Below are 27,963 nucleotides of genomic sequence, written 5' to 3' on the forward strand. Positions count from 1 at the left end.
TCCTATAGGATCAGCACACTCCTCTCCTGAAACACTCTGTGCTGCTGGGGGAATCTGCTCCTCCCACAATGTACCCTCCTATAGGATCAGCACACTCCTCTCCTGAAACACTCTGTGCTGCTGGTGGAATCTGCACCTTCCACAATGTACCCTCCTATAGGATCAGCGCACTCCTCTCCTGAAACACTCTGTGCTGCTGGTGGAATCTGCACCTTCCACAATGTACCCTCCTATAGGATCAGCACACTCCTCTCCTGAAACACTCTGTGCTGCTGGAGGAATCTGCACCTTCCACAATGTGCCCTCCTATAGGATCAGCACACTCCTCTCCTGAAACACTCTGTGCTGCTGGAGGAATCTGCACCTTCCACAATGTACCCTCCTATAGGATCAGCACACTCCTCTCCTGAAACACTCTGTGCTGCTGGAGGAATCTGCACCTCCCACAATGTACCCTCCTATAGGATCAGCACACTCCTCTGCATGACCCCTTTCCCCACGCTGGGTGCCTAACTAGTAACTGACCTCCTGACACCGGCCTACACAAGAGCTCGCCACAACCGCCCCAACATGACCGGACCTGCAACATAATAGCAACCGCGCAGGAAAGGCTTCTCTCCATTAAAGTGATGACATCTTGTTGAGCATGCTGATACATGTAGTGCCAGGCAGCCACACAAGCCTGTGATCGGTTCATATCAACGACTGGCTCTGCAAATACAAAATCAGCACCGGCGCCCCCACAACCACCAGACAGTAAAGTGGCTGCAACCGCTGTGCCCCCAGATCACGAGGACAATCTGCTACAATGCTTCATCATGTGTGTAATAATTAGACAAATGGAGTCAGAAAAACTATCTTTTAAAGTATGAAAAAATTATAACAAATATTCAATATCAAAATTTTATCAAAATCAACGTATAGAAAATTGTAAAAAGCACAGTCATTTAAAGGTCACTATACAAATGAAGGATACAGGTAACACATCCACAAATCCACACTAATAAAATATAGTCCGACCCGAGGTCTCAGGTTCAATAAAGTATATTGTATATGTAATAGTAAGCACTCAGTGTCCCACTACAATGCCCAGTAAAAGATGAGTATATAGGACTGAACCTCACCCATAATGGTCGTAGTGTGGAAGTGGAAAGCCAGCCCCTAGGCGCGTTTCGCGTAGGCTTCTTCTGTAGTGGGACACTGAGTGCTTACTATTACATATACAATATACTTTATTGAACCTGAGACCTCGGGTCGGACTATATTTTATTAGTGTGGATTTGTGGATGTGTTACCTGTATCCTTCATTTGTGTAGTGACCTTTAAATGACTGCTTTTTACAATTTTCTATACGGTTATTTTGATACAATTTTGAAATTGAATAAATGTTAGAATTTTTACACACTTTAAAAGATAGTTTTTCTGACTCCATTTGTCTAATTATACATGTATTGTGGGGAGTTCTTTTGCTATGGTTTATATTCAGTTAGTGTTGCTCTGTTCTATTTAATTAAATGCTTCATCATGTGCAATATCTCTGCTTGCTGGTAATCAAAGCAACAATCCATGCCGACATCTATGCACCGAAAATCCAGAACTTTGGGTCGGATTCATTATAGCATTTGTGCTTTTTTGCCCATTTTTTATTTGCACCTTTTTCCAAGTCTATCTTTTATGCCTTCGCCATTGTGAGCAGCGTTTTCATTTTCCTGATGTTTTCGGCTTTTTTTTTTGTCAATTACGACTTTAAGAAAAAAAAAAAGAAAAGAAAAGAAGTTACAAAATTTTGCCCAAATGGCTTCCAGTCTCCCCTGGAATGAATTTATATACTTAGGCCATGTGCACACGCTACGGATTCCATTGCGGAATTTTCCGCAGCGGATTTGATAAATCCGCAGTGAAAAACCGCTGCGGTTTTTACTGCGGATTTATCGCGGTTTTTACTGCGGTTTCCTCTGCGAGTTTTCACCTACAGATTTCTATTGGAGCAGGTGGAAACCTGCAGCGGAATCCGCACAAACAATTGACATGCTGCGGAAAATAAACCGCTGCGTTTCCGCGCGGTCTTTTCCGCAGCATGTGCACTGCGGATTTCGTTTCCCATAGGTTTACATTGTACTGTAAACTCATGGGAAACCGCTGCGGACCCGCAGATGCGGAAACGCTGCGGTTCCGCAGCGTGTGCACTTACCCTTATAGTAAAACTTGTGAGTCAGTGCTAAATGTTACAATGTATCGGCGCAGGAGAAATGGATCATCGGAGGATTCTGGATACAATTGTAACAAAGCATCAGTCTAGTTAAAGAAAAAGCCTCTGGGAAACAAAGAGGGAGCTGTACATGAGCCACATGGGGACCCGTCCATCAGAAGGGGCTACCATATACCCCGAAAAACCAGCTGCAGGAGCCGAATCCACGGCAATGATGTGGCTCCTCCAAGAGCGTTTCCACTCACTGACAGCAGCAGAGATCTTGCCAATGGCATGCACTCAGTATTTTCTGACAGTTGCAGCCTTTTCTCATGCCAGCTTACATAACACAATGCAGAAGGAAACACCTGACTGATTCGATGAGTCAGCGCTTGTAGGATCGGGGCGTGGAGCGGCAGGTGACCCCTCTTATGGCAACAAGCGCCACGTCCGGGTGAGAACTGTTTACAGCGTATATAGAGCCGTCCGGCGTGTAAAGACACGAAATAGGAAAATTCCAGCTCTGCGAGAGCAACGGATTTAAAGGGCCACTAACCCATAACATCTGACTTTGGGTTAATAGTTCAATATTCTAGATTTTTTTTTTTCTTTTTACAGCAAGATTTCTCTGCTTGCTGTAAGTGAATAGAAACATTAGAGGAAAGCTTAGTGTCCTTACACTTCTTGACTGCAGTTTCGGCATATACTGGTACTCTGGATCTAAAGGGGCGCAGAAGAACGTGGATGTGGAGGTCAGATCTGCCAAAGAATCTGCAGCAGAAATCTGAGGCCGACCCCGAGGATCAGATCTGCACACAGGCTGGCCCCATTCAACACAATGGTGGCCACTAAACGTGGCTTCTTCATCAATGGAGGAGGATAGAAGGGACCCTCTACTGACCTCTATCAGGGGGGATGTGATGGTACATCTGACCACAGCTGTCACATGCTCCTGGCAGATTAGGATGCATGGCAGATTGAAAGGGTTAACGTTTATCGCACCCCCAGGGTAGAGATGAATTCGCCGGTATCTGGGGCCATAATATTAGTAATTATTAGACGCATCTTTTCAGTCCACATACAACAGAAGGTACGGAGTGAATATTCGGGTGCCAACAGGTCCGGTAGGTGGAGACGCCGGGGCCGCATTCTCATAATCCCACACCTAGTCACATCTATAGGGAGGAAGCGACAGCCGCCTTACAGGAGAGCTAACCTTTCTGGTAGGTTCTCCCCCTGCATAGGTGCTGTATACACTAAACGGTAGAGAATCCTAGTCATGCTGACCGGGCCTGCACATTGTAACAGCCTCTTGTTTCCTCTGCAATGGACACTGGTTTAACCCTGCGTGTGCTCGGATTGATGAACAAGCGACTTAATTAAATAAGATGGAAGAAAGATCTAAAAACAGTACGGCAGAGACGGTCGGGCCGCTGCTGCACAGAAGGTCACCCTCCCCGACCCTGGGACGCAGGTCACAAGTTTAAATGCAGCATCACAAAAGGGTCGCTGATCTGTTGCCACGACAACAGGGATTTGTGAAAGCGGCGGTGGTATTACCCGGGTGCCCGCCGTAATCCCTCCTGACAAGTGCAGCGCAGCGGGACGCTCCGGAGGGAGGTGGTTTTGGAAAGAGGTAAGAGAGCGCCGGGGACGCAACGCAATCAGACAGACGCAAGACCCCCGATCCAGCTGAAAATAACAGACAGACATATGTGCGGCGGACATTCATATGGAAAATGCGTTAGTCTTCCTACCCCCCGGGAAAGTAATACACCCCCATAACAGCCCTCTGGGCACAAGACAAAAAAATGGACTCGGCCCCAACCCCAGAGGACGATGACATCCGGCATTATATGATGGATGCACCAAAACAAAGTCGATACAGAAGGAGGACACATATCCGGGACAGACGCACCCCACATGGACTGAGCAGAGACCCCCAACATGGACTGAACTACCCCCCATGTGCCCAGTACAGGAAACACACACACACACACCTGTGAACCAAGACCCCGAAAAGCCTCAACATGAGACCCCCGCCCATTAGCATGGTCCGAATTAACACCTATAAGTGTACAGGACAGAGACCACCACCCTGCCCACATCTATGAACCAAGCCCCCGGCATGGGTGTGACTCCAGAACCCTCCTTTATACACCACCATACTCACACATTCACGTCTGTGAACTCAGACCCCCCACCACGCACCACACCAAAACCAGAGCCCTCCACACACATCTGAGTAAATCTAGATCTTGTCCCACGCAAGCACAACCCTAAACCCAGACCCCACTCTCCAGCATATACCTACACCGAGACCCCACTCTCCAGCATATACCTACACCCAGACCCCACTCTCCAGCATATACCTACACCCAGACCCCACTCTCCAGTGTATACCTACACCCAGACCCCACTCTCCAGCGTATACCTATACCCAGACCCCACTCTCCAGCGTATACCTACATCCAGACCCCGCTATCCAGCATATACCTACATCCAGACCCCACTCTCCAGCATATACCTACACACAGACCCCACTCTCCAGCGTATACCTACACCTAGACCCCACTCTCCAGCATATACCTACACTCAGACCCCACTCTCCAGCGTATACCTACATCCAGACCCCACTCTCCAGCATATACCTACACCCAGACCCCACTCCCCAGCGTATACCTACACCCAGACCCCACTCTCCAGCGTATACCTACAACCAGACCCCACTCTCCAGCGTATACCTACAACCAGACCCCACTCTCCAGCGTATACCTACAACCAGACCCCACTCTCCAGCGTATACCTACACCCAGACCCCACTCTCCAGCGTATACCTACACCGAGACCCCACTCTCCAGCGTATACCTACACCCAGACCCCACTCTCCAGCGTATACCTACACCCAGACCCCACTCTCCAGCGTATACCTACAACCAGACCCCACTCTCCAGCGTATACCTACACCGAGACCCCACTCTCCAGCATATACCTACACCCAGACCCCACTCTCCAGCGTATACCTACACCCAGACCCCACTCTCCAGCGTATACCTACAACCAGACCCCACTCTCCAGCGTATACCTACACCGAGACCCCACTCTCCAGCATATACCTACACCCAGACCCCACTCTCCAGCATATACCTACACCCAGACCCCACTCTCCAGCATATACCTACACCCAGACCCCACTCTCCAGCATATACATACACCCAGACCCCACTCTCCAGCATATACCTACACCCAGACCCCACTCTCCAGCATATACCTACACCCAGACCCCACTCTCCAGCATATACATACACCCAGACCCCACTCTCCAGCATATACCTACACCCAGACCCCACTCTCCAGCATATACCTACACCCAGACCCCACTCTCCAGCGTATACCTACATCCAGACCCCACTCTCCAGCATATACCTACACCCAGACCCCACTCTCCAGCATATACCTACACCCAGACCCCACTCTCCAGCATATACCTACACCCAGACCCCACTCTCCAGCATATACATACACCCAGACCCCACTCTCCAGCATATACCTACACCCAGACCCCACTCTCCAGCATATACCTACACCCAGACCCCACTCTCCAGCATATACATACACCCAGACCCCACTCTCCAGCATATACCTACACCCAGACCCCACTCTCCAGCATATACCTACACCCAGACCCCACTCTCCAGCGTATACCTACATCCAGACCCCACTCTCCAGCATATACCTACAACCAGACCCCACTCTCCAGCGTATACCTACACCTAGACCCCACTCGCCAGCGTAAACCTACACCCAGACCCCACTCTCCAGTGTATACCTACACCCAGACCCCACTCTCCAGCATATACCTACACCCAGACCCTACTCGCCAGCGTAAACCTACACCCAGACCCCACTCTCCAGCGTATACCTACACCCAGACCCCACTCTCCAGCATATACCTACACCCAGACCCTACTCGCCAGCGTAAACCTACACCCAGACCCCACTCTCCAGTGTATACCTACACCCAGACCCCACTGTCTAGCATATACCTACACCCAGGCCCTACTCTCCAGTGTATACCTACACCCAGACCCCACTCTCCAGTGTATATCTACACCCAGACCATACTCCAGTGTATACCTACACCCAGACCCTACTCTCCAGTGTATACCTACACCCAGACCCTACTCTCCAGTGTATACCTATACCCAGACCCCACTCTCCAGCGTATACCTACACCCAGACCCCACTCTCCAGTGTATATCTACACCCAGACCATACTCCAGTGTATACCTACACCCAGACCCTACTCTCCAGTGTATACCTACACCTAGACCCCACTCTCCAGCATATACCTACACTCAGACCCCACTCTCCAGTGTATACCTACACCCAGACCCCACTCCCCAGTGTATACCTACACCCAGACCCCGCTCTCCAGCGTATACCTACAACCAGACCCCACTCTCCAGCGTATACCTACACCGAGACCCCACTCTCCAGCATATACCTACACCCAGACCCCACTCTCCAGCGTATACCTACACCCAGACCCCACTCTCCAGCATATACCTACACCCAGACCCTACTCGCCAGCGTAAACCTACACCCAGACCCCACTCTCCAGTGTATACCTACACCCAGACCCCACTGTCTAGCATATACCTACACCCAGGCCCTACTCTCCAGTGTATACCTATACCCAGACCCCACTCTCCAGCGTATACCTACACCCAGACCCCACTCTCCAGTGTATATCTACACCCAGACCATACTCCAGTGTATACCTACACCCAGACCCTACTCTCCAGTGTATACCTACACCCAGACCCTACTCTCCAGTGTATACCTATACCCAGACTGCTCCCCCCCAAACGTGTATCTCTAAATACAGACTATCCCTAAAAACAGACACCCCCCCTCCCTGTGCATCCCTAAACCCTGGCCCCCACACTCCACTCTCCAGTGTATACCTAAAACCAGGCCACTCCTGCAAGCATGCATCCCCAAAACAAAGACTCATTCATACACGTCCCTGAAACCAGAATCCGCCTGCATGCGTTTTTTTTTGTTTTTTTTTAAGTCCTAATTTACAGAAGAGGGACAGTGCCGAAACTTCTGCCGGGTGTGAATGTGACTTTATATCAGGAGGCTGAAAACCTCACAAAACTGCAGGACTCGTTGCAATGTATCAGCGCTCTCTTGGGTAACATTACTATCCATACGGCCAGAGAGGAAACACTTGATAGTTCAGAGCTTCATGCAAAAAGAAGAAACTATAGCCCGCCCCAGTAGGAGGACCCCCAACAATATGGTAGGATGGAAAGCGCAGCTCACACTGCCACCCTACCAGGGTGCTGTCATCTTGCCACAGGGTCACCCAGGCTCTATAGAAATGTACAGTCCCTGCTTGCTCCTCATCTATAGGTCATGGAGGAAGGGAGACGAGCGATGGGGGGGCGGAGGTGAGCGATGGGGGGGGGCGGAGGCGACCGATGAGATGGGGTGGAGGCGACGACCGATGGGGGGGCGGAGGCGACATATGGAGGTTCCGGTCATTATAACCTCATTATTATCGGTTGGGAAAACGAGAACTGACAACGTCCATCAAAGGGAAATCATAAACTGGAGCAAAAACTCAGCATTTCTATAGGGGCTTGCCTGAATTACAAATCCCATTGGCATATCACGTATTAGGGTGTTGATAGAGGGGCCCCTGTTCTTCCCCAGTGTGGAGAGCCAGTATGAAGAGCGCCCCAAGTGGTGGAGGACCTCCCAGTCCTGCATTACTCCAGCAGTGATACAATAGTACAATGCTTCATTTCTCCCGTAGAGGCGCTGCAGGCAGATTGGACGCTTACTGTCGGTGTCAGCACAGATTACAGCTGATCGCTGGGGGTCCACGCAGAAGGAGCACTAAGACATCAGCTCATTGTCACGGGACCCTTTGCACTATTTCTTCGCCGGTCTCCATACTATGGGCCACAGTGAGCATTATCGTATCCGGCCGTGTACCTGACACTTCTATGGCAGCTGTTACACACAGATGCAAACATGGAGTGAGGGATGACGGGGGATGGGATTACAGAGTCGGGGAAAGCGGGGACACGAGAGAATTAATCAGGGGAGAGCTGGAAATGAGAAATAGCAGACAGGACGCCAGTGATGCCGGTAATCACCGCGGAAAACAAAATGCCTAATGAAAAACTCAGTGGGGCTTCACGGGGGGCCCTGGAAACGCAGCAACGGGGGCTCTGCACCGCCAGAAGCGATGGGGTGGAATAAAATCAGCACCTACATTGCTGCAATAATACAGTCCTTGCAAAACCACTGAGGAAAATCCACAGCGAGATAGATGCCACACAGAAAACACGAATACATGGTCACCTGGTGTGTATGGGCACCTAGGTGGTCTGCAGCATTTCCCATGCTTTACACTGCAGCACAAGAGCTCACACCACTGCCCGGCACCGCAGCGCTCACATTCATTATGGGGTTATTTTATAAAGCAGCCACAGAGAGGGCCGAGGTTCTCCCTTTAAATCCTGACATTCACCTCACTTGTCTTCTAATCATAGCAGATAACCATCGTATTCCATAGTCCTCACAATAGAAGTGTTGAGAGAAACTGAGGCTGCACCGAATGTGAAGGAATAAAGCAAACACGAGCGCAAACACGAGCGCGGGGCACAGAGATCCTCCTATGGAGCAGGATCCAAAATAAGCAAACAGGAGACCTGTCCTGCAAGAAGACACGCCGCGTTAACCCCTGCACCCAGCTCCTCCACTAGGCACAACCCTGCACCTCCACTAGGCACGACCCCTGCACCCAGCACCTCCACTAGGTACGACCCCTGCACGCAGCGGGCCGGCACCTCCACTAGGCACGACCCCTGCACTCAGCGGGCCGGCACCTCCACTAGGCACGACCCCTGCACCTCCACTAGGCACGACCCCTGCACCCAACGGGCCAGCACCTCCACTAGGCATGACCCTTGCATCCAGCACCTCCACTAGGCACGACCCGTGCACCCAGCACCTCCACTAGGCATGACCCCTGCACCCAGCAGGCCAGCACCTCCACTAGGCATGACCCTTGCATCCAGCACCTCCAGTAGGCACGACCCGTGCACCCAGCGGGCCGGCACCTCCACTAGGCACAACCCCTACACCCAGCAGGCCGGCACCTCCTCTAGGCACGACACCTACACCCAGCAGGCCGGCACCTCCACTAGGCACGACACCTACACCCAGCAGGCCGGCACCTCCTCTAGGCACGACACCTACACCCAGCAGGCCGGCACCTCCACTAGGCACGACACCTACACCCAGCAGGCCGGCACCTCCACTAGGCACGACCCCTACACCCAGCAGTCCGGCACCTCCACTAGGCACACAACCCCTGCACCTCCACCAGACACACGACCCCTGCACCCAGCAGGCCAGCACCTCCACTAGGCACGACCCCTGCACCCAGCAGGCTGGCACATCCACTAGACATGACCCCTGCACTCAGCAGGCCGGCACCTCCACTAGGCGCAACCTCTGCACCCAGTGGACTATATACGCAACCGCTGCACCAAAAGGACAGGCACCTAAACTAGGCATAACCCCTGGTCCCAGCAGGCCGGAAGCTCCACTAGACATGACCCCAGTAACCAGAGGGCCGACACCTCTAATATGCTCAAAACCTGCACCCAGCGGGCCGGCACCTCCACTAGGCACGACCCCTGCACCCAGCAGGACAGCACCTCTAGGCCTGTAAATGCGGGGTGATACTTTAAGACAAATCATTACAGAAATTTCTTATGATCTACAAGATTTCATCACTTCAAGTCTATAGCTGAAATCCTGCACAGGCCTTAAAAAAAACATCTTCACAGCTGAGGGTTTGTTACAATGCACAGTATTGTGCACAAGATTGAGATAGGAAAAACAGTTACAAGGTGAGAATGTACAAAAATACACAGAATTGAATTGTATTTTGCTGAGAAATCTAAAGGTGATCAATATTTGGTGACCGCCCGTTGCCTTTATCAGTTTTTCTAGGTACAAAATCCCAGACTTTCTGCAAGTGTAAAATGATAGTCGCGTGTAGGCGCAACCAATTGTGACAGCCAGGATCAGCATTTCATATTTGGGTTGAAACGCACAGTCATAAACAGAGTGTTAGAGGCTTATAACTGGGTGCCCAACAGACTAATTCTACTACATGGGTGAGGTTGTGGAAGATGGTGGCACGTCACAGGTCATACACCATGGCCAAACTGAGCACAGCAACAAGACACAAGGTAGTTATACTGCATCAGTGAGGTCAGGCAGCGACGTTCAAGGCTTTTTTGAAGAAGAAGCAAGAAAGGACAAAGTTAAGGACTGCAGACGGTAGACGTGGTGGTCGCCCAATTAGAGCAGCAGAGTAAAAGACATCACGTAACTTCCCTTCAAAATCATAAGATGTCCAGCAGTGCCATCAATTCAGCACATTCTTACTTTCTAGCATTTTTTCCACACCTGCCTAAAACTTTTGCACAGTTCTGTATGCAATCTAAAAAAAATGTTTTAAAAAACCTCGGGGCAAACACTAGCATGGGCGCAACTGTACCAACCACCCAGCTGTGAGCAGAATGTGGAAATGTGCAGGTGTTGTCTCGCTTCTGACGTTACACTGAACGTGAGCTGTGTGAACAGAGCCTTACTGCACTGACACATTGTAACAAAACCATGATAGAGGTTTACATTACTTTATCCAGACTGGGCACACTGCGCCAAACCTTCTGCTGTGACACGTCTTAGGTCTGTGCAGGATTTAAGCTTCTGGTGGTAAACAATGTCCCCAATCTCTGACAGCAAGCAGAGCTGTTGAAAAAATGGCAGCTGAACCCAAAACAGCAAAACGATTCATTGTGGAACTCTACCACCGGGTGATGCAACACGGTAACAAAGCTGCAGCTGTGCAGCCACCGGGACACAGCGCAGGATTTATTAATGGAGGCCGGCCTGTCCCAGAATGCAGTATTCAGCACCAGCCTGGTCACATGACCCGGTCCCCAGAGGCATGATGGGAAGAGTAATTCACAGCGAACATTAGCCAAACCGTTAATGGGCCGAGAAGTAACGAGATCGGGGCTGAGTGCCTGCGCCCTCCGCCATTAAATATTCATGAGACCGACGTGTGTGCAGAAATATACACCCCCCAGGATCGGCAGATAATAATGTGTTCACAAGCAGAAGAAAAAGCAACATTAATTAGTCCAGAACAACTGCTGCTTTTATATCAATCGCGCTCTAAAAGAAAAAAAAATTGCCAAAAAGCCAATTGTGTGCCTGCTCTGCATAATTCCTGGTAATCCGGGAATTACAGAACCGCAGGCGACCATTAGGTGATATACACAAAGACCGCAAGCTGGCGTCGTGACGTCACATCTCGCCACAAAGCAACATTGTTTTTCGGCAAACGTAAAAGGCATCTCTTCCATCGGAGGTCAGATGGAGTGGTCAGGCCGAGCGGCTGTGTGCACACCAGAAATATTGGGGGCAGAAATTTCACCACTATTTCTGCTTCTTTTAACGAGGAGAAACTCGGGAGTAAAATAGACGCTTTATGGTGCAGATTTTTACATGAGTTTTCGGTGCAGATTTTCCCCACTCATTAGTTTGGGTGAAATCTGCAGCTTAAGACTATGTGCACACTTTGGGGATTGGGGTGCAGAATTTTCTGCACAAAATCCACATCTCTTGGCAGAAGACGCAGGTGCAGATTTCACGCTTTTTTAATGCGGATTTTGTGCGTTTTTGTTGCGGATTTCTTGCGCTTTTACCCCTGTGGATTTCTATAATGGAATGGGTACAAAAACGCTGCAGATCAGCACAAATTAATGACATGCTGCTTTTAATCCGCAGTGTTTTCCGTGCAGATTTTTCAGCACCATCAGCACAGCATATTTTTTTCATTGATTTACATTGTACTGTAAATCACTTGCAGATCTGCAGCGTTTCTGCACGGAAAAAAAACGCTGCAGATCCTCAAGAAATCTGCAACGTGTGCACATACCCGAATTGTCGTGTTGCCACAACAGAAGTGGCCGAGGTTGCGATCTATAAGAATGCGATGAGTTCAGGTGAGTTATCGCGCTGTCAGCGCTGCTGGGCTTCTTGGCCACAAGTTGTCGGCTTGTCTGGGACTTTGTCCCAACGTGAAGTGTCAGATGGCGCCTACAGATGGTGCAGGGGCCCCGTTTCACCCTATGGCGCCTACAGATGGTGCAGGGGCCCCGTTTCACCCTATGGCGCCTACAGATGGTGCAGGGGCCCCGTTTCGCCCTATGGCGCCTACAGATGGTGCAGGGGCCCCGTTTCGCCCTATGGCGCCTACAGATGGTGCAGGGGCCCCGTTTCGCCCTATGGCGCCTACAGATGGTGCAGGGGCCCCGTTTCGCCCTATGGCGCCTACAGATGGTGCAGGGGCCCCGTTTCGCCCTATGGCGGCAGATGCAGCAGAATCCGCGGTGTCGCTTAATCTGGAGGCGGCAGGCGGTGACCTCGTTGGTGGCATCGTCCCCCGCCACCGTCACAACAAAAGCCGCCAGCCTCTGGTGATGTCACTGCGTCACCCGGGGACATGAATGAACGTGGAGCGAGCGCCAATCAATCATTCACCGGTCGCCATTTGCAGATTTGTAATATCCTGATTTCTCTCCTTTTTTTGCCCTTTGTCCTGGAGGAAGAAGCAGAGTAAGATCCCGGACCAGGGGACAAAACAAAGGCCATGGAGGAGGCAGAGTGACGGCCAGCACCCAAGGGGTTAATCACAGCCGGCCCCGATTAACCCCTACCCAACCAAGGAGGACGGCCAGAGCCAGAACCTGCAAGAGTTAACAGCGTACACATGCATTAACCCCTCAGGACCTGAAAGCCCAGACCACCCCCCCAACTCTATAGGGGCCACACGTAAAAGGAAGGGTTAACACCTACAACAACAACAACGACACGTTCCACCTTAACCCTTTATTGCCGGACAGGATGGAGTTAATGCGGCACCTAACGCGACCCTCTTAAAACAACAACAATGTCCTGCCGGTGAAGGGTTAATACCCGAGCTGCTGTTTCAGGGGGCAGTCACTAAGTGGTTAACCAGAGTGCGAGTCAGAGGCAGCTGTCAGGTCAGAGCCGGGAAGGTGAAGGGTTAATTACCCCCCGAGCGGCCGCCCGCTGATGTCAGCCGGCCAGGAGAGGGTTAATAAAGCCCTGCCGCCACCGCCGCCGGGTCCGGAGAGTGCAGGGTTAACCCGCGGGTGTCCGGCTGCAGCGCCGCCGCCAGTGAGGCCCCGGATGTGGCCGTCCTCCCCCCGCACAGCCCGGTACCTTTCGCCCAGCAGATCGGGAATGGGCTGCAGCCGCTCTTCTCCATAGAGATGGCGGCACCTGTCTGCTCGGGGCCCGGCCGGCAGCCCGGACACGGCGACACCGCGACCGGCGGCGACAATGTCCCGACTCAGCGCCGCCCGCAGCAGCAGCAGCAGCAGCCGGGGCCGGACACGCGCCGCATCCCGGTACAGCCAGCGCCGGGGAGAGCGGGGCGGGGCCTCCCGGGGGCGGGGCCTCATCTGCATACACCTTGTGAATATGCTAATCTCACGATACGCGGGGATTTAAAGGGACAGGAGCCTCAGGAAGCAGAGCAGCGTCCGCGTGCGGCAGAGCAGCCGGCAGTGTCTCCACAGGCAGCCAGAAGCGGGGACACCGGGAAGGAGCGGTCCGTCACCGCACACCGTCATCTGTGTGATCACAGGCTGTACACGAAGGTAACGGGGCGCCGGGTGTCTGGTGGGGTGAACGCCTCTGTTCTCAGGGACAGCACCAGGGAATCAAGGCTGCTAGACAAATAAGAATAATAATAATACCCCGGCAAATGGCTCCACCCTGTCCACTAGGGGGAGATCACTATATACAGATTTATACAGCCACCACTAGGGGGAGATCACTATATACAGATTTATACAGCCACCACTAGGGGGAGCTCACTACATACAGATTTATACAGCCACCACTAGGGGGACCTCACTACATACAGATTTATACATCCACCACTAGGGGGACCTCACTACATACAGATTTATACAGCCACCACTAGGGGGAGCTCACTACATACAGATTTATACAGCCACCACTAGGGGGAGATCACTACATACAGATTTATACAGTCACCACTAGGGAGAGCTCACTGCATACAGATTTATACAGCCACCACTAGGGGGAGAGCTCACTACATACAGATTTATACAGTCACCACTAGGGAGAGCTCACTGCATACAGATTTATACAGCCACCACTAGGAGGAGCTCACTACATACAGATTTATACAGCCACCACTAGGGGGAGATCACTACATACAGATTTATACAGTCACCACTAGGGAGAGCTCACTGCATACAGATTTATACAGCCACCACTAGGGGGAGAGCTCACTACATACAGATTTATACAGCCACCACTAGGGGGAGCTCACTATATACAGATTTATACAGCCACCACTAGGAGGAGCTCACTACATACAGATTTATACAGCCACCACTAGGGGGACCTCACTACATACAGATTTATACAGCCACCACTAGGGGGACCTCACTACATACAGATTTATACAGCCACCACTAGGGGGACCTCACTACATACAGATTTATACAGCCACCACTAGGGGGACCTCACTACATACAGATTTATACATCCACCACTAGGGGGACCTCACTACATACAGATTTATACAGCCACCACTAGGGGGAGCTCACTACATACAGATTTATACAGCCACCACTAGGGGGAGATCACTACATACAGATTTATACAGTCACCACTAGGGAGAGCTCACTACATACAGATTTATACAGTCACCACTAGGGAGAGCTCACTGCATACAGATTTATACAGCCACCACTAGGGGGAGCTCACTACATACAGATTTATACAGTCACCACTAGGGGGAGCTCACTATATACAGATTTATACAGTCACCACTAGGGGGACCTCACTACATACAGATTTATATAGCCACCACTAGGGGGAGATCACTACATACAGATTTATACAGTCACCACTAGGGGGAGCTCACTGCATACAGATTTATACAGCCACCACTAGGGGGAGCTCACTACATACAGATTTATACAGCTACCACTAAGGGGAGCTCACTACATACAGATTTATACAGCTACCACTAAGGGGAGCTCACTAAATGCAGATTTATACAGCCACCAATAGGGGGCGCTCATGACATACAGATTTATACACAAAATAGAAAAGCAGCAGTCGACAGCACTTCAGACCTCAGAATGCACGTTCTAGTTCCACTGGACCCAAATGGAAAACTACATACCAAAAGATAAAGAAGATCAGCATCCAATCCAAGAGGGGGGGGGGGGGGGGGGGGAATAATTTATTTCGCCAAAATGCAACATTTCGACCAATATAGGTCTTTTTGAAGCATAGAAAAGACCTATATTGGTCGAAAAGTTGCATTTTGGCAAAATAAAGAGTTAATTCTATTTTTTTACCCGGATTGGATGCTGTTCTTTATCTTTTGATACAGATTTATACCCTCACCACTTTATGTATACAGGTTACTGGTATTTCTTTGAATCACTTGCAGGACCCTCACCCCCATTACTGATCCCGGAGACCATGTGTAGGTGACTCAAGCACTCGGCGCTGGAGGGACAGATATGTGACATGTGGATGGGCGCATGCTGACGGCCTGCAGCCATCCTCCTCTAATCCCACGCTGCAAATGACCACATCAGTCACTGCCTTCCAGGAACAGAAAACCTCCAGTGACACCAGACAGGAACATCTGCGGGAGAGCGAAGCCCAAATCACAGAACTCACTGCGGCAAAATCCCCAAAAATGTCACCCAGAAATGTATAACTCACCACCATATTCCAAATCTTTGCTTGCTGTGAAAAGCTGAAATATTTTTTCATGCATCCAAAAATCAGCTGCTCACACCTGGTGTCTCACAACTGAGATTTTGCTACAATTGCATCCGACATACAGTAATGGCCAAAAGTATTGGCACTCTTGAAATTGCTCCAGAAAATGAAAAGTTTCTGTCATAAAAATATTGCAATTACACATGTTATTATACACGTTTATTTCCTTTGTGTGTATTGGAACAGAAAAAATAGAGAAAAGAAAGCAAATTAGATACAATTACAAATAAAATGGTCTGGACAAAATTGTTGGCACCTTTCCAAAACTGTGGGTAAATAGCTTGTTTCACGCATGTGATGCTCATTCAAATTCACTTGTGGCAAGTGACAGGTGTGGGCAATATGAAAATCACACCTGAAGCCAGATAAAAAGGGGAGAAGTTGACTCAGTCTTTGCATTGTGTGTCTGTCACACTAAGCATGGAGAACAGAAAGAAGAGAAAAGAATTGTCTGAGGACTTGTAACTTTGAGATTGATGACATTTTTCAATAATTTTGGTTCTGAAGTCCATCTCCAGAGATCTTGATATTCCTTTTTCCACAGTGCGCAACATATCAAACAGTTTACAGCCCATGGTGCTGTATCTAACCTCCCTGGACATGGACGGCATAGAAAAAAAAATGATGAAAGGTTGCAACACTGGATAGTTTGGATCGGGGATAAACAGCCCCAATCAAGTTCCAAAGAAATCCAAGCAGTTCTGCAGGCTCAGGGGGCATCAGTGTCAGCGCAAACTACACGTAAATATCTGAATTAAATGAAATGCTATGGCAGGAAAACCAGGAGGACCCCACTGCTGACAGACATAAAAAATAGACAGCACTTTGCCTAAATCCTTCTGGGAAAACTTCTTGTGGACAGATGAGATCAACAGAGCATTTTCGTAAAGAACATCATTCTACTGTTAACCGAAAATGGAATGAGACCTTCTAAAGGAAAGAAAACAGTACCTACAGTCAAATATGGTGGAGGCTCAAAGATGTTTTTGGGGTTGTTTTGCTGCTTCTGGCACAGGGTGCCTTGACTATGTGCAAGACATCAAATCTGGAGATTACCAAAGGATTTTGGGTAGTTATGTAGTACCCAGTGTCAGAAATGTTAAGATTTCTCCACATGTGTTCAAAGGGATTTAGATCCGGACTCATTGCTGACACTTCAGAACTCTCCAGCGCTTTGTTTCCATACATTTCTGGAGGCTTCTTGAAGTATGTTTGGGGTCATTGTCCTGTTGGAACACCCATGGTCTAGGACGGAAACCCAGCTTTCTGTTCGGAGGAGATGCCTTCACATATGACAGACCTGGAGCTGTCTGCAGAAGAGTCGTCCAAAATCCCAGCTGAGAGGAGTAAGAAGCTTGTGGCTGGTTACAGAAGACACTAATTTATTCCAACAGGTGTGCAACCAAATAGTAAGTTGAGGGTGCCAACAATTTTGTCCAGCCCATTTTGGGGTTTTGTGTGAAGTTCTGTCCAATTTGCCTTTTTCCCCTCTCTTTTTGTGCTGTTCCAGTAAACACAAAGGAAATAAACAGGCGAGTAACTAAACATGTGTAATTGTGATACATTTCTGTAAGAAATACTCCATTTTCTGCAACAATTTCCAGGGTGCCAACACTTTTGTCCAGGACTGTAGATAATTAGTGGCAGCAAAATACATCAGCAGCACACATCTTTCTCCGCTACAATGTATCAGTCTCCAGTCCTGGCTGACTGTTTCCCTGATCTGACACATTGTAACCCTCTGCGTCTGTGTCAGCAGGACTAGGTCATGATCGGATTGTATGGGCGTCGTGCCACGGAGGCCAGCGGTGGTTACATCTGCACCCAGAGATCAGCTTCAGGGGTAAAGAGGGAAACGGACTATGAAGTCCAGCAGTCCCCACAGTATGGCGGCCGCCGCTCCAGGATCTGTGACAGCAGAAGCTCCGCTGCGGTAATTCGTGGAAAAGCAGCCGCAGGAAATCAGGAATCCAAGAATTCACATTAATTGTATCAAAAGCCCTGGCCACAAGATCAGCACACTCGCCTCCTGAAATACTCTGTGCTGCTGGAGCACCCCACACCTTTCACTATGTGCCCTCTGGCAAGATCAGCACACCCCCTTCCTGAAATACTCTGTGCTGCTCAAACACCTCTGTTCATATGATTCGGTCTCGGAGGGGTCTCCGCAATGGAGATTATGGGGGGGGGGGATGAAGTAGGGCAGGGATGTGTCATTCATCCTATTAAATAAATCTACAGCGGCTGATAACAGAAAACAATAGCCTGGACACAAACCGTACAAAAATCTCATATATAAAGCAGCAGTGTCTGGACCCGCACATCATGATATCCCAGTGACACGGCCTTAAAGGGACCATTGATTATTAATACATTGGTCTACTGACAGTGAAACTAAATTCCGCTCCATCTGCGCCATTGGACTAGGCATCAACCCCAATCAGGATTATCTTCTCTGCTCCAAAATAACATCCTCTGACAGTCTGTGAACGGAGACGTTCCCACTACATGCACAGGCTGGAAACTGGTCCTGACCTTGTAGTTCTCACCGCTGAGGGATTGGTACACTGGTCTACAGTCCATCTTGTGAGCTGATGTTTGTTACAATGTATCAGTGCAGGGTATAGAAACATGAAGACAGGATACAATTGTAGCTCACAAGAAAAGAACTTTGTAATTTACTTCTCATCAAAAGATTTTCTGTTCTCAAGAAATTAATTAAAGCTTAATTCTTTAGCTTACTGCTCGTTGCCTAGGTTACCGGCCACCTCTACAGTTTATCAGCAGTGGCTGGTCGACTAAGCAGTGGGAGCTCTGCACTTGTGCCGGCCGCGGAAAGCACAAGATTTTGGTGCATTAAATAACGACATAAACTTTCAATCAAGACCAACAGGGGTCTGGCTTGGGGCAAGGCTTAGCGAAAACAGCCGAATTTCGGACCACCCGATGGGCATTTGAGGCCTCCTTTGAATATTTTCTAAGTCTTCTTTTCTGAAAATATTTCCATATCTGTAAATGGGCACAAAGGAATCGACAGATTTATGTGAACCCCTTCCAGTCAGCGCCAATTTTTGCTTTGGTGATTTCGTCTTTTTTTTCCTCCCCTTATTTTTTTTCTTGTCTGTCTGCCAATCTATTCATTTTTACAAACAAAAAACAAAAATTCCAACTGATGTAAAAAAGAAAAAAAAAATCTCTGCGATTCCTTCATTGTTTTCTGGGCTTCATTTTTTTTTTGCATTGTGGTAAAAATGACATGAAGACATGATTCTCCAGATCAGAAAATTGGGCAATAGTTGTATATATTTTTTTTTTATTATTATTTCAGAGCTGAAAAAAAATTAGGGAATTTAGTAAAGGGAAAAAAAAAACCCTGTTGCCATTTTCTAACCATTATTTTTTAAGTAGCTTTTTTTTTGCGCACTAATAAAACTAATAAACAAGCTGTAGTTTTTATTCATACTAGAATGTGGTATTTATGTTGTCGTCGCTTTTTATCGTATTTTATGGGGGTTTGGAGGCTGAAATACAAAAAAAAAAAAAAAAAAAAACTATTTTGGCATTTCAATATTTTTTTCTTTGATTATTACATTTTAACAAATGGGACTTGTACAGGCACGGAAATATTAGCATAGCAAGAGAAACTACTCTGTCCTCCTCCTCCTGGACCTGTCGGCTGCCTTTGGCACAGTGGACCATTCCCTATTATTACAGACCCTCTCATCCCTTGGCATCACAGACTTGGTCCTATCCTGGATCTCATCATACCTAACAGACCGGACATTCAGCGTCTCCCACTCACACACCACCTCCTCACCTCGCCCCCTATCTGTCGGAGTCCCGCAAGGTTCAGTCCTAGGGCCCCTGCTCTTCTCCATTTACACCTTTGGGCTGGGACAGCTCATAGAATCTCATGGCTTTCAGTATCACCTGTATGCTGATGACACACAGATCTACATCTCTGGACCAGATATCACCTCCCTACTAACCAGAATCCCTCAATGTCTATCTGCTATTTCATCCTTCTCCGCTAGATTTCTGAAACTTAACATGGACAAAACAGAATGCATCATCTTTCCCCCATCTCACGCGACCCCCCCCCCCCAACGAACCTATCCATTACAGTAAACGGCTGCCCACTCTCCCCAGTCCCACAAGCTCGCTGCCTCGGGGTAATCCTTGACGCTGATCTCTCCTTCAAACCACATATCCAAGCCCTTTCCACTTCCTGCCGACTTCAACTCAAAAATATTTCACGGATCCGTACTTTCCTCAACCAAGAATCTGCAAAAACCCTAGTCCATGCCCTCATCATCTCTTGCCTTGACTACTGCAACCTCCTGCTCTGTGGCCTCCCCTCTAACACTCTCGCAACCCTCCAATCTATTCTAAACTCTGCTGCCCGACTAATCCACCTGTCCCCCGCTATTCTCCGGCCTCTCCCCTCTGTCAATCCCTCCACTGGCTCCCCATTGCCCAGAGACTCCAGTACAAAACCCTAACGATGACGTACAAAGCCATCCACAACCTGTCTCCTCCATACATCTGTGACCTTGTCTCCCGGTACTTTCCTACACGCACCCTCCGATCCTTACAAGATCTCCTTCTCTACTCCCCTCTTATCTCCTCTTCCCACAATCGTATACAAGATTTCTCTCGCGCATCCCCCCTACTCTGGAACCCTCTACCACAACACATCAGACTCTCGCCTACCATCGAAACCTTCAAAAAGAGCCTGAAGACCCACCTCTTCCGACAAGCCTACAACCTGCAGTAACCACCGATTGACCAAACCGCTGCATGACCAGCTCTATCCTCACCTACTGTATTCTCACCCATCCCTTGTAGATTGTGAGCCTTCGCGGGCAGGGTCCTCTCTCCTCCTGTACCATTATGACTTGTATTGTTCAAGATTATTGTACTTGTTTTTATTATGTATACCCCTCCTCACATGTAAAGCGCCATGGAATAAATGGCGCTATAACAATAAATAATAATAATAATGACAGCGGCATTTAAATGGCTAAATGGCAGCGATCAGAGCTAGTCCCAGTTGCTGCCATTAGCGGAGGGTGTCAGATGTATGACACAGCCAGCATCTGCTGAGAATGGTGCGAGCACGACATTCAGTAATATACAGTGCTGAAGAGAGGTTACCATATATACTCGAGTATAAGCCGAGATTTTCAGCCCAAATTTTTGGCCTGAAAGTGCCCCTCTCGGCTTATACTCGAGTCACGGTAGGCGGGTGAGGGGGAGAGGGCGCTGAGGTATACTTACCTGCTTCCGGGGCTCCTGGCGCTCCCCCTGCCCGTCCCACGGTCTCTGGGTGCCGCAGCTCTTCCTCTGTCAGCGGTCACGTGGGACCGCTCATTAGAGAAATGAATAGGCGGCTCCGCCCCTATGGGAGTGGATCCCATAGGGGCGGAGCCGCCTATTCATTTCTGTAATCAGCGGTAACGGTGACCGCTGACAGAGGAAGAGGCTGCGGCACCGAAGACCAGCTGTCCGGGGGAAGGAGCGGGACGCCGGGAGCAGGTAAGTATTACATATTCACCTGTCCGCGTTCCACACGCCGGGCGCGCTCCATCTTCCCGGCGTCTCTCCGCACTGACTGTGCAGGTCAGAGGGCGCGATGACGCATATAGTGTGCGCGCCGCCCTCTGCCTGATCAGTCAGTGCAGAGAGACGCCGGGACGGGACGCTGAGGAGCTGCAAGCAAGAGAGGCGAGTGTGTGGTTTATTATTTTTATTGCAGCAGCACAGCTTTCTATGGCACATCTATGGGGCAATAGTAAACGGTGCAGAGCACTATATGGCACAGCTATGGGGCAATAAGGAACGGTGCAGAGCACTATATGGCACAGCTATGGGGCAATAAGGAACGGTGCAGAGCACTATATGGCACAGCTATGGGGCAATAAGGAACGGTGCAGAGCACTATATGGCACATCTATGGGGCAATTATGAACGGCGCAGAGCACTATATGGCACAGCTATGGGGAAATAATGAACGGTGCAGAGCACTATATGGCACAGCTTTCTATGGTACAGCTGTGGGGCAATAATGAATGGTGCAGAGCACTATATGGCACAGCTATGGGGCCATAATGAACGGTATGGAGCATCTATTTTTATTTTTGAAATTCACCGGTAGCTGCTGCATTTTCCCCCCTAGGCTTATACTCGAGTCAATAAGTTTTCCCAGTTTTTTGTGGCAAAATTAGGGGGGTCGGCTTATACTCGGGTCGGCTTATACTCGAGTATATACAGTAAATTACATTTTTTACGTTTCCATCAGCCACCACTATTGGGAGCACAAACAAAAACAAACAAAAAGAGTAGAACTGACAAGCCGACAGATAAAGGAAACCATCAGCAAGCCACGGAGGAGGCCGGAGACAGAAACACAAGACAGAAGGAATCACAAACTAACACCACAGCGATACATAAAGTAACACTCACCTGGAGAGAAGGAAAGTCTGGAAATATCTAGAAAAGAAATAGAAAGCTGGCATTAGCTGTGATATGGGGAGGGGGCTCTGCTGGCAGCCAGGTCTGCGGCCCCCCACTACCATCACCCATTCACCATTCGTGGACAGTAGAAGCTGCAGACGATAGTTACTGGAAACAATCAGCAAGCTTGCAGTTTTCAAAGACAATGCAGTAAACTAACACAATGATCGATCTCTGCCGGCTCCGCGCTTCCAGTGACGGGACGCAGATTTGTCATTAATCACTTTTAAAGCTAAAGCGCCCGACAACAAGCGAAAAAAATCGGAGGTGGCAGATCAATAATTCACCAGATATCCGTCACATTCCTATATACAGCGATGGTGAGAATGAGCATTATCGGGGAAAGGCAACAACTACCACAATGTCACCTGAACACTCCTGAGAAGGGGATCCTGGGAGATTTCAGCTGAGAGGCCTGCAGCATAATGAGTGCAGCTCTGGAGTATAATACAGGATCAGTAATGTAATCTATGTACACAGTGACTGCACCAGCAGAATAGTGAGTGCAGCTCTGGGGTATAATACAGGATGTAACTCAGGATCAGTAATGTATGTACACAGTGACTGCACCAGCAGAATAGTGAGTGCAGCTCTGGGGTATAATACAGGATGTAACTCAGGATCAGTAATGTAATGTATGTACACAGTGACTGCACCAGCAGAATAGTGAGTGCAGCTCTGGGTTATAATACAGGATGTAACTCAGGACCAGTAATGTAATGTATGTACACAGTGACTGCACCAGCAGAACAGTGAGCGCAGCTCTGGGTTATAATACAGGATGTCACTCAGGATCAGTAATGTAATGTATGTACACAGTGACTGCACCAGCAGAATAGTGAGTGCAGCTCTGGGGTATAATACAGGATGTAACTCAGGATCAGTAATGTATGTACACAGTGACTGCACCAGCAGAACAGTGAGCGCAGCTCTGGGGTATAATACAGGATGTCACTCAGGATCAGTAATGTATGTACACAGTGACTGCACCAGCAGAATAGTGAGTGCAGCTCTGGGGTATAATACAGGATGTAACTCAGGATCAGTAATGTAATGTATGTACACAGTGACTGCACCAGCAGAATAGTGAGTGCAGCTCTGGAGAATAATACAGGATGTAACTCAGGATCAGTAATGTAATGTATGTACACAGTGACTGCACCAGCAGAATAGTGAGTGCAGCTCTGGGGTATAATACAGGATGTAACTCAGGATCAGTAATGTATGTACACAGTGACTGCACCAGCAGAACAGTGAGCGCAGCTCTGGGGTATAATACAGGAGGTAACTCAGGATCAGTAATGTATGTACACAGTGACTGCACCAGCAGAATAGTGAGTGCAGCTCTGGAGTATAATACAGGGTGTGACTCAGGATCAGTAATGTAATGTGTGTACACAGTGACTGCACCAGCAGAATAGTGAGTGCAGCTCTGGAGTATAATACAGGATGTAACTCAGGATCAGTAATGTAATGTATGTACACAGTGACTGCACCAGCAGAATAGTGAGTGCAGCTCTGGAGAATAATACAGGATCAGTAATGTAATGTATGTACACAGTGACTGCACCAGCAGAATAGTGAGCGCAGCTCTGGAGTATAATACAGGATCAGTAATGTATGTACACAGTGACTGCACCAGCAGAATAGCGAGTGCAGCTCTGGAGCATAATAATACAAGATGCAACTCAGGATCAGTAATGTAATGTATGTACACAGTGACTGCACCAGCAGAATAGTGAGTGCAGCTCTGGGGTATAATACAGGATGTAACTCAGGATCAGTAACGTATGTACACAGTGACTACACCAGCAGAATAGTGAGTGCAGCTCTGGGGTATAATACAGAATGTAACTCAGGATCAGTAATGTAATGTAATGTATGTACACAGTGACTGCACCAGCAGAATAGTGAGTGCAGCTCTGGGGTATAATACAGGATGTAACTCAGGATCAGTAATGTATGTACACAGTGACTGCACCAGCAGAATAGTGAGTGCAGCTCTGGAGTATAATACAGGATGTAACTCTGGATCAGTAACGTAATGTATGAGCACAGTGACTGCACCAGCAGAATAGTGAGTGCAGCTCTGGGGTATAATACAGGATGTAACTCAGGATCAGTAATGTAATGTATGTACACAGTGACTGCACCAGCAGAATAGTGAGTGCAGCTCTGGGGTATAATACAGGATCAGTAATGTAATCTATGTACACAGTGACTGCACCAGCAGAATAGTGAGTGCAGCTCTGGGGTATAATACAGGATGTAACTCAGGATCAGTAATGTATGTACACAGTGACTGCACCAGCAGAACAGTGAGCGCAGCTCTGGGTTATAATACAGGATGTCACTCAGGATCAGTAATGTAATGTATGTACACAGTGACTGCACCAGCAGAATAGTGAGTGCAGCTCTGGGGTATAATACAGGATGTAACTCAGGATCAGTAATGTATGTACACAGTGACTGCACCAGCAGAATAGTGAGTGCAGCTCTGGGGTATAATACAGGATGTAACTCAGGATCAGTAATGTAATGTATGTACACAGTGACTGCACCAGCAGAATAGTGAGTGCAGCTCTGGAGAATAATACAGGATGTAACTCAGGATCAGTAATGTAATGTATGTACACAGTGACTGCACCAGCAGAATAGTGAGTGCAGCTCTGGGGTATAATACAGGATGTAACTCAGGATCAGTAATGTATGTACACAGTGACTGCACCAGCAGAACAGTGAGCGCAGCTCTGGGGTATAATACAGGAGGTAACTCAGGATCAGTAATGTATGTACACAGTGACTGCACCAGCAGAATAGTGAGTGCAGCTCTGGAGTATAATACAGGGTGTGACTCAGGATCAGTAATGTAATGTGTGTACACAGTGACTGCACCAGCAGAATAGTGAGTGCAGCTCTGGAGTATAATACAGGATGTAACTCAGGATCAGTAATGTAATGTATGTACACAGTGACTGCACCAGCAGAATAGTGAGTGCAGCTCTGGAGAATAATACAGGATCAGTAATGTAATGTATGTACACAGTGACTGCACCAGCAGAATAGTGAGCGCAGCTCTGGAGTATAATACAGGATCAGTAATGTATGTACACAGTGACTGCACCAGCAGAATAGCGAGTGCAGCTCTGGAGCATAATAATACAAGATGCAACTCAGGATCAGTAATGTAATGTATGTACACAGTGACTGCACCAGCAGAATAGTGAGTGCAGCTCTGGGGTATAATACAGGATGTAACTCAGGATCAGTAACGTATGTACACAGTGACTACACCAGCAGAATAGTGAGTGCAGCTCTGGGGTATAATACAGAATGTAACTCAGGATCAGTAATGTAATGTAATGTATGTACACAGTGACTGCACCAGCAGAATAGTGAGTGCAGCTCTGGGGTATAATACAGGATGTAACTCAGGATCAGTAATGTATGTACACAGTGACTGCACCAGCAGAATAGTGAGTGCAGCTCTGGAGTATAATACAGGATGTAACTCTGGATCAGTAACGTAATGTATGAGCACAGTGACTGCACCAGCAGAATAGTGAGTGCAGCTCTGGGGTATAATACAGGATGTAACTCAGGATCAGTAATGTAATGTATGTACACAGTGACTGCACCAGCAGAATAGTGAGTGCAGCTCTGGGGTATAATACAGGATGTAACTCAGGATCAGTAATGTAATGTATGTACACAGTGACTGCACCAGCAGAATAGTGAGCGCAGCTCTGGGGTATAATACAGGATGTAACTCAGGATCAGTAATGTAATATATGTACACAGTGACTGCACCAGCAGAATAGTGAGTGCAGCTCTGGGGTATAATACAGGATGTAACTCAGCCAATTCCTGATGGTATTATATGATGGATAAGCATCTGCCTGTATTTCTAGGAAATTTCCGCCATTCCCTCCAATACTCGGGTACATTTTCCGGGCCATCACATCACGGTATGAATAATGGATACCATACACAATCACGCACACTATCAGAATCCTATGATAAGGGTCTCGTGACGCAGCGGTAAATAAGCGGATTGTGGACGTACCGACGCTCAGCCCCACTAATGAATCCTTAGTGCGGTGGCATTGTCGGTGCGCCGCACACATCTGTAACGAGGGGGAAAGAGGAGAAGAAATCTCAGCCGGATGAACATGTAATAATTCATAAGCATCAATAGAGCTGCCAAGTAATGCGGAAAGGCAGAAAACAGCGGACGGACACCAGTAAAGAGGCGGCAACGGAAGGGTCACCAAGAATTATAATTCCCACATAAATGTGTGACCCCTCACCCAGCCTAGAGGGGCTTTACATTCGCCCCTGCAACAAATGAGAAGAAACTGAATAATGTGATCAGAGTCGCGACCAATCCTGGAATGGAGAGTGTAATAACACATAACATACAGATGGAGGATGATGAAGCCATCTGCCTGGTGGTGACACCTGCTGCGTCCACAGACGGGCGGCACAGGAGCCCCCTGCTGTCAGACACTGGAAAGTGCGCTCTTAAAGGGGGCTCCTCATTTATGGACCAGAAGTGATGCTCCACCTATTCTACATTACATCAAAGGGCTGGAAAAAATGGGGAAGAAACAGAATGTAACAGTTTATATTATGGCCTCCACCTCTGCTCCTCACCCCCGCACCTGTGGTCGGCCATACTCACTACGATGTGGTTGTATGACTAGAGGGTCTGTAATCCCGGCTGATTCACAACCACCGGCCGCCAAAGGCAAAATCCACAATCATCAGCCGTGCTGCACAGAAGATCTTCATTCTCGGCAGCACTTAGTCCTGTGTAAACCGGACACACAGTAAAGAACCATGGCAGCCTATGTGCACAGAGCTATCTAGGTAGTTTACTGCAGCTCTGAAGCGTGGCCGCCTGTGTGATCAACGCAAAACCATCAAATGTGTGCACAGCCTTACCAGATAATGCAGTAGATGCCACCTGCAGTCCTATGTAACACCAGATAAACAGTGATAACTGAGTACAGATAATGCAGTAGATGTCACCTGCAGTCCTATGTAACACCACACAACAGTGATAGCTCTGAGTACAGATAATGTAGTAGTCACCTGCAGTCCTATGTAACCCCACAGATAACAGTGATCACTCTGATAATGTAGTAGATGTCACCTGCAGTCCTATGTAACACCAGATAAACAGTGATAACTCTGAGGACAGATAATGTAGTAGATGTCACCTGCAGTCCTATGTAACACCACATATAACACAATGATAACTCTCCGAGTACAGA

The 27,963-nt window shown here is 48.5% G+C and overlaps 1 protein-coding gene across 20 annotated transcripts in view; it reads right to left on the reverse strand.

Annotated features, from left to right (window-relative positions):
- The window catches only part of PTK2 (protein tyrosine kinase 2), a 196,438-nt gene that overhangs the window by 120,765 nt on the left and 47,710 nt on the right, over positions 1–27,963 (reverse strand). For 15 of the 20 annotated variants that reach the window (XM_077271302.1, XM_077271309.1, XM_077271306.1 and 12 more), the window contains one exon: positions 22,634–22,660. The exons of 4 other annotated variants lie outside the window; for them this stretch is intronic. Coding sequence is in view for 7 of the 16 variants with exons in the window: in XM_077271291.1 (XP_077127406.1) it covers positions 22,634–22,660 (27 nt within the window). In the remaining 9 variants the exon portion in view is untranslated. Of the gene's footprint in view, positions 1–13,546; positions 13,731–22,633; positions 22,661–27,963 lie in introns of those variants that run through there. One more of the 20 variants, XM_077271298.1, reaches the window with a different exon arrangement.

Source organism: Ranitomeya variabilis, chromosome 6 (assembly GCF_051348905.1).
Source record: "Ranitomeya variabilis isolate aRanVar5 chromosome 6, aRanVar5.hap1, whole genome shotgun sequence".
Taxonomy (NCBI): Eukaryota; Metazoa; Chordata; class Amphibia; order Anura; family Dendrobatidae; genus Ranitomeya; species Ranitomeya variabilis.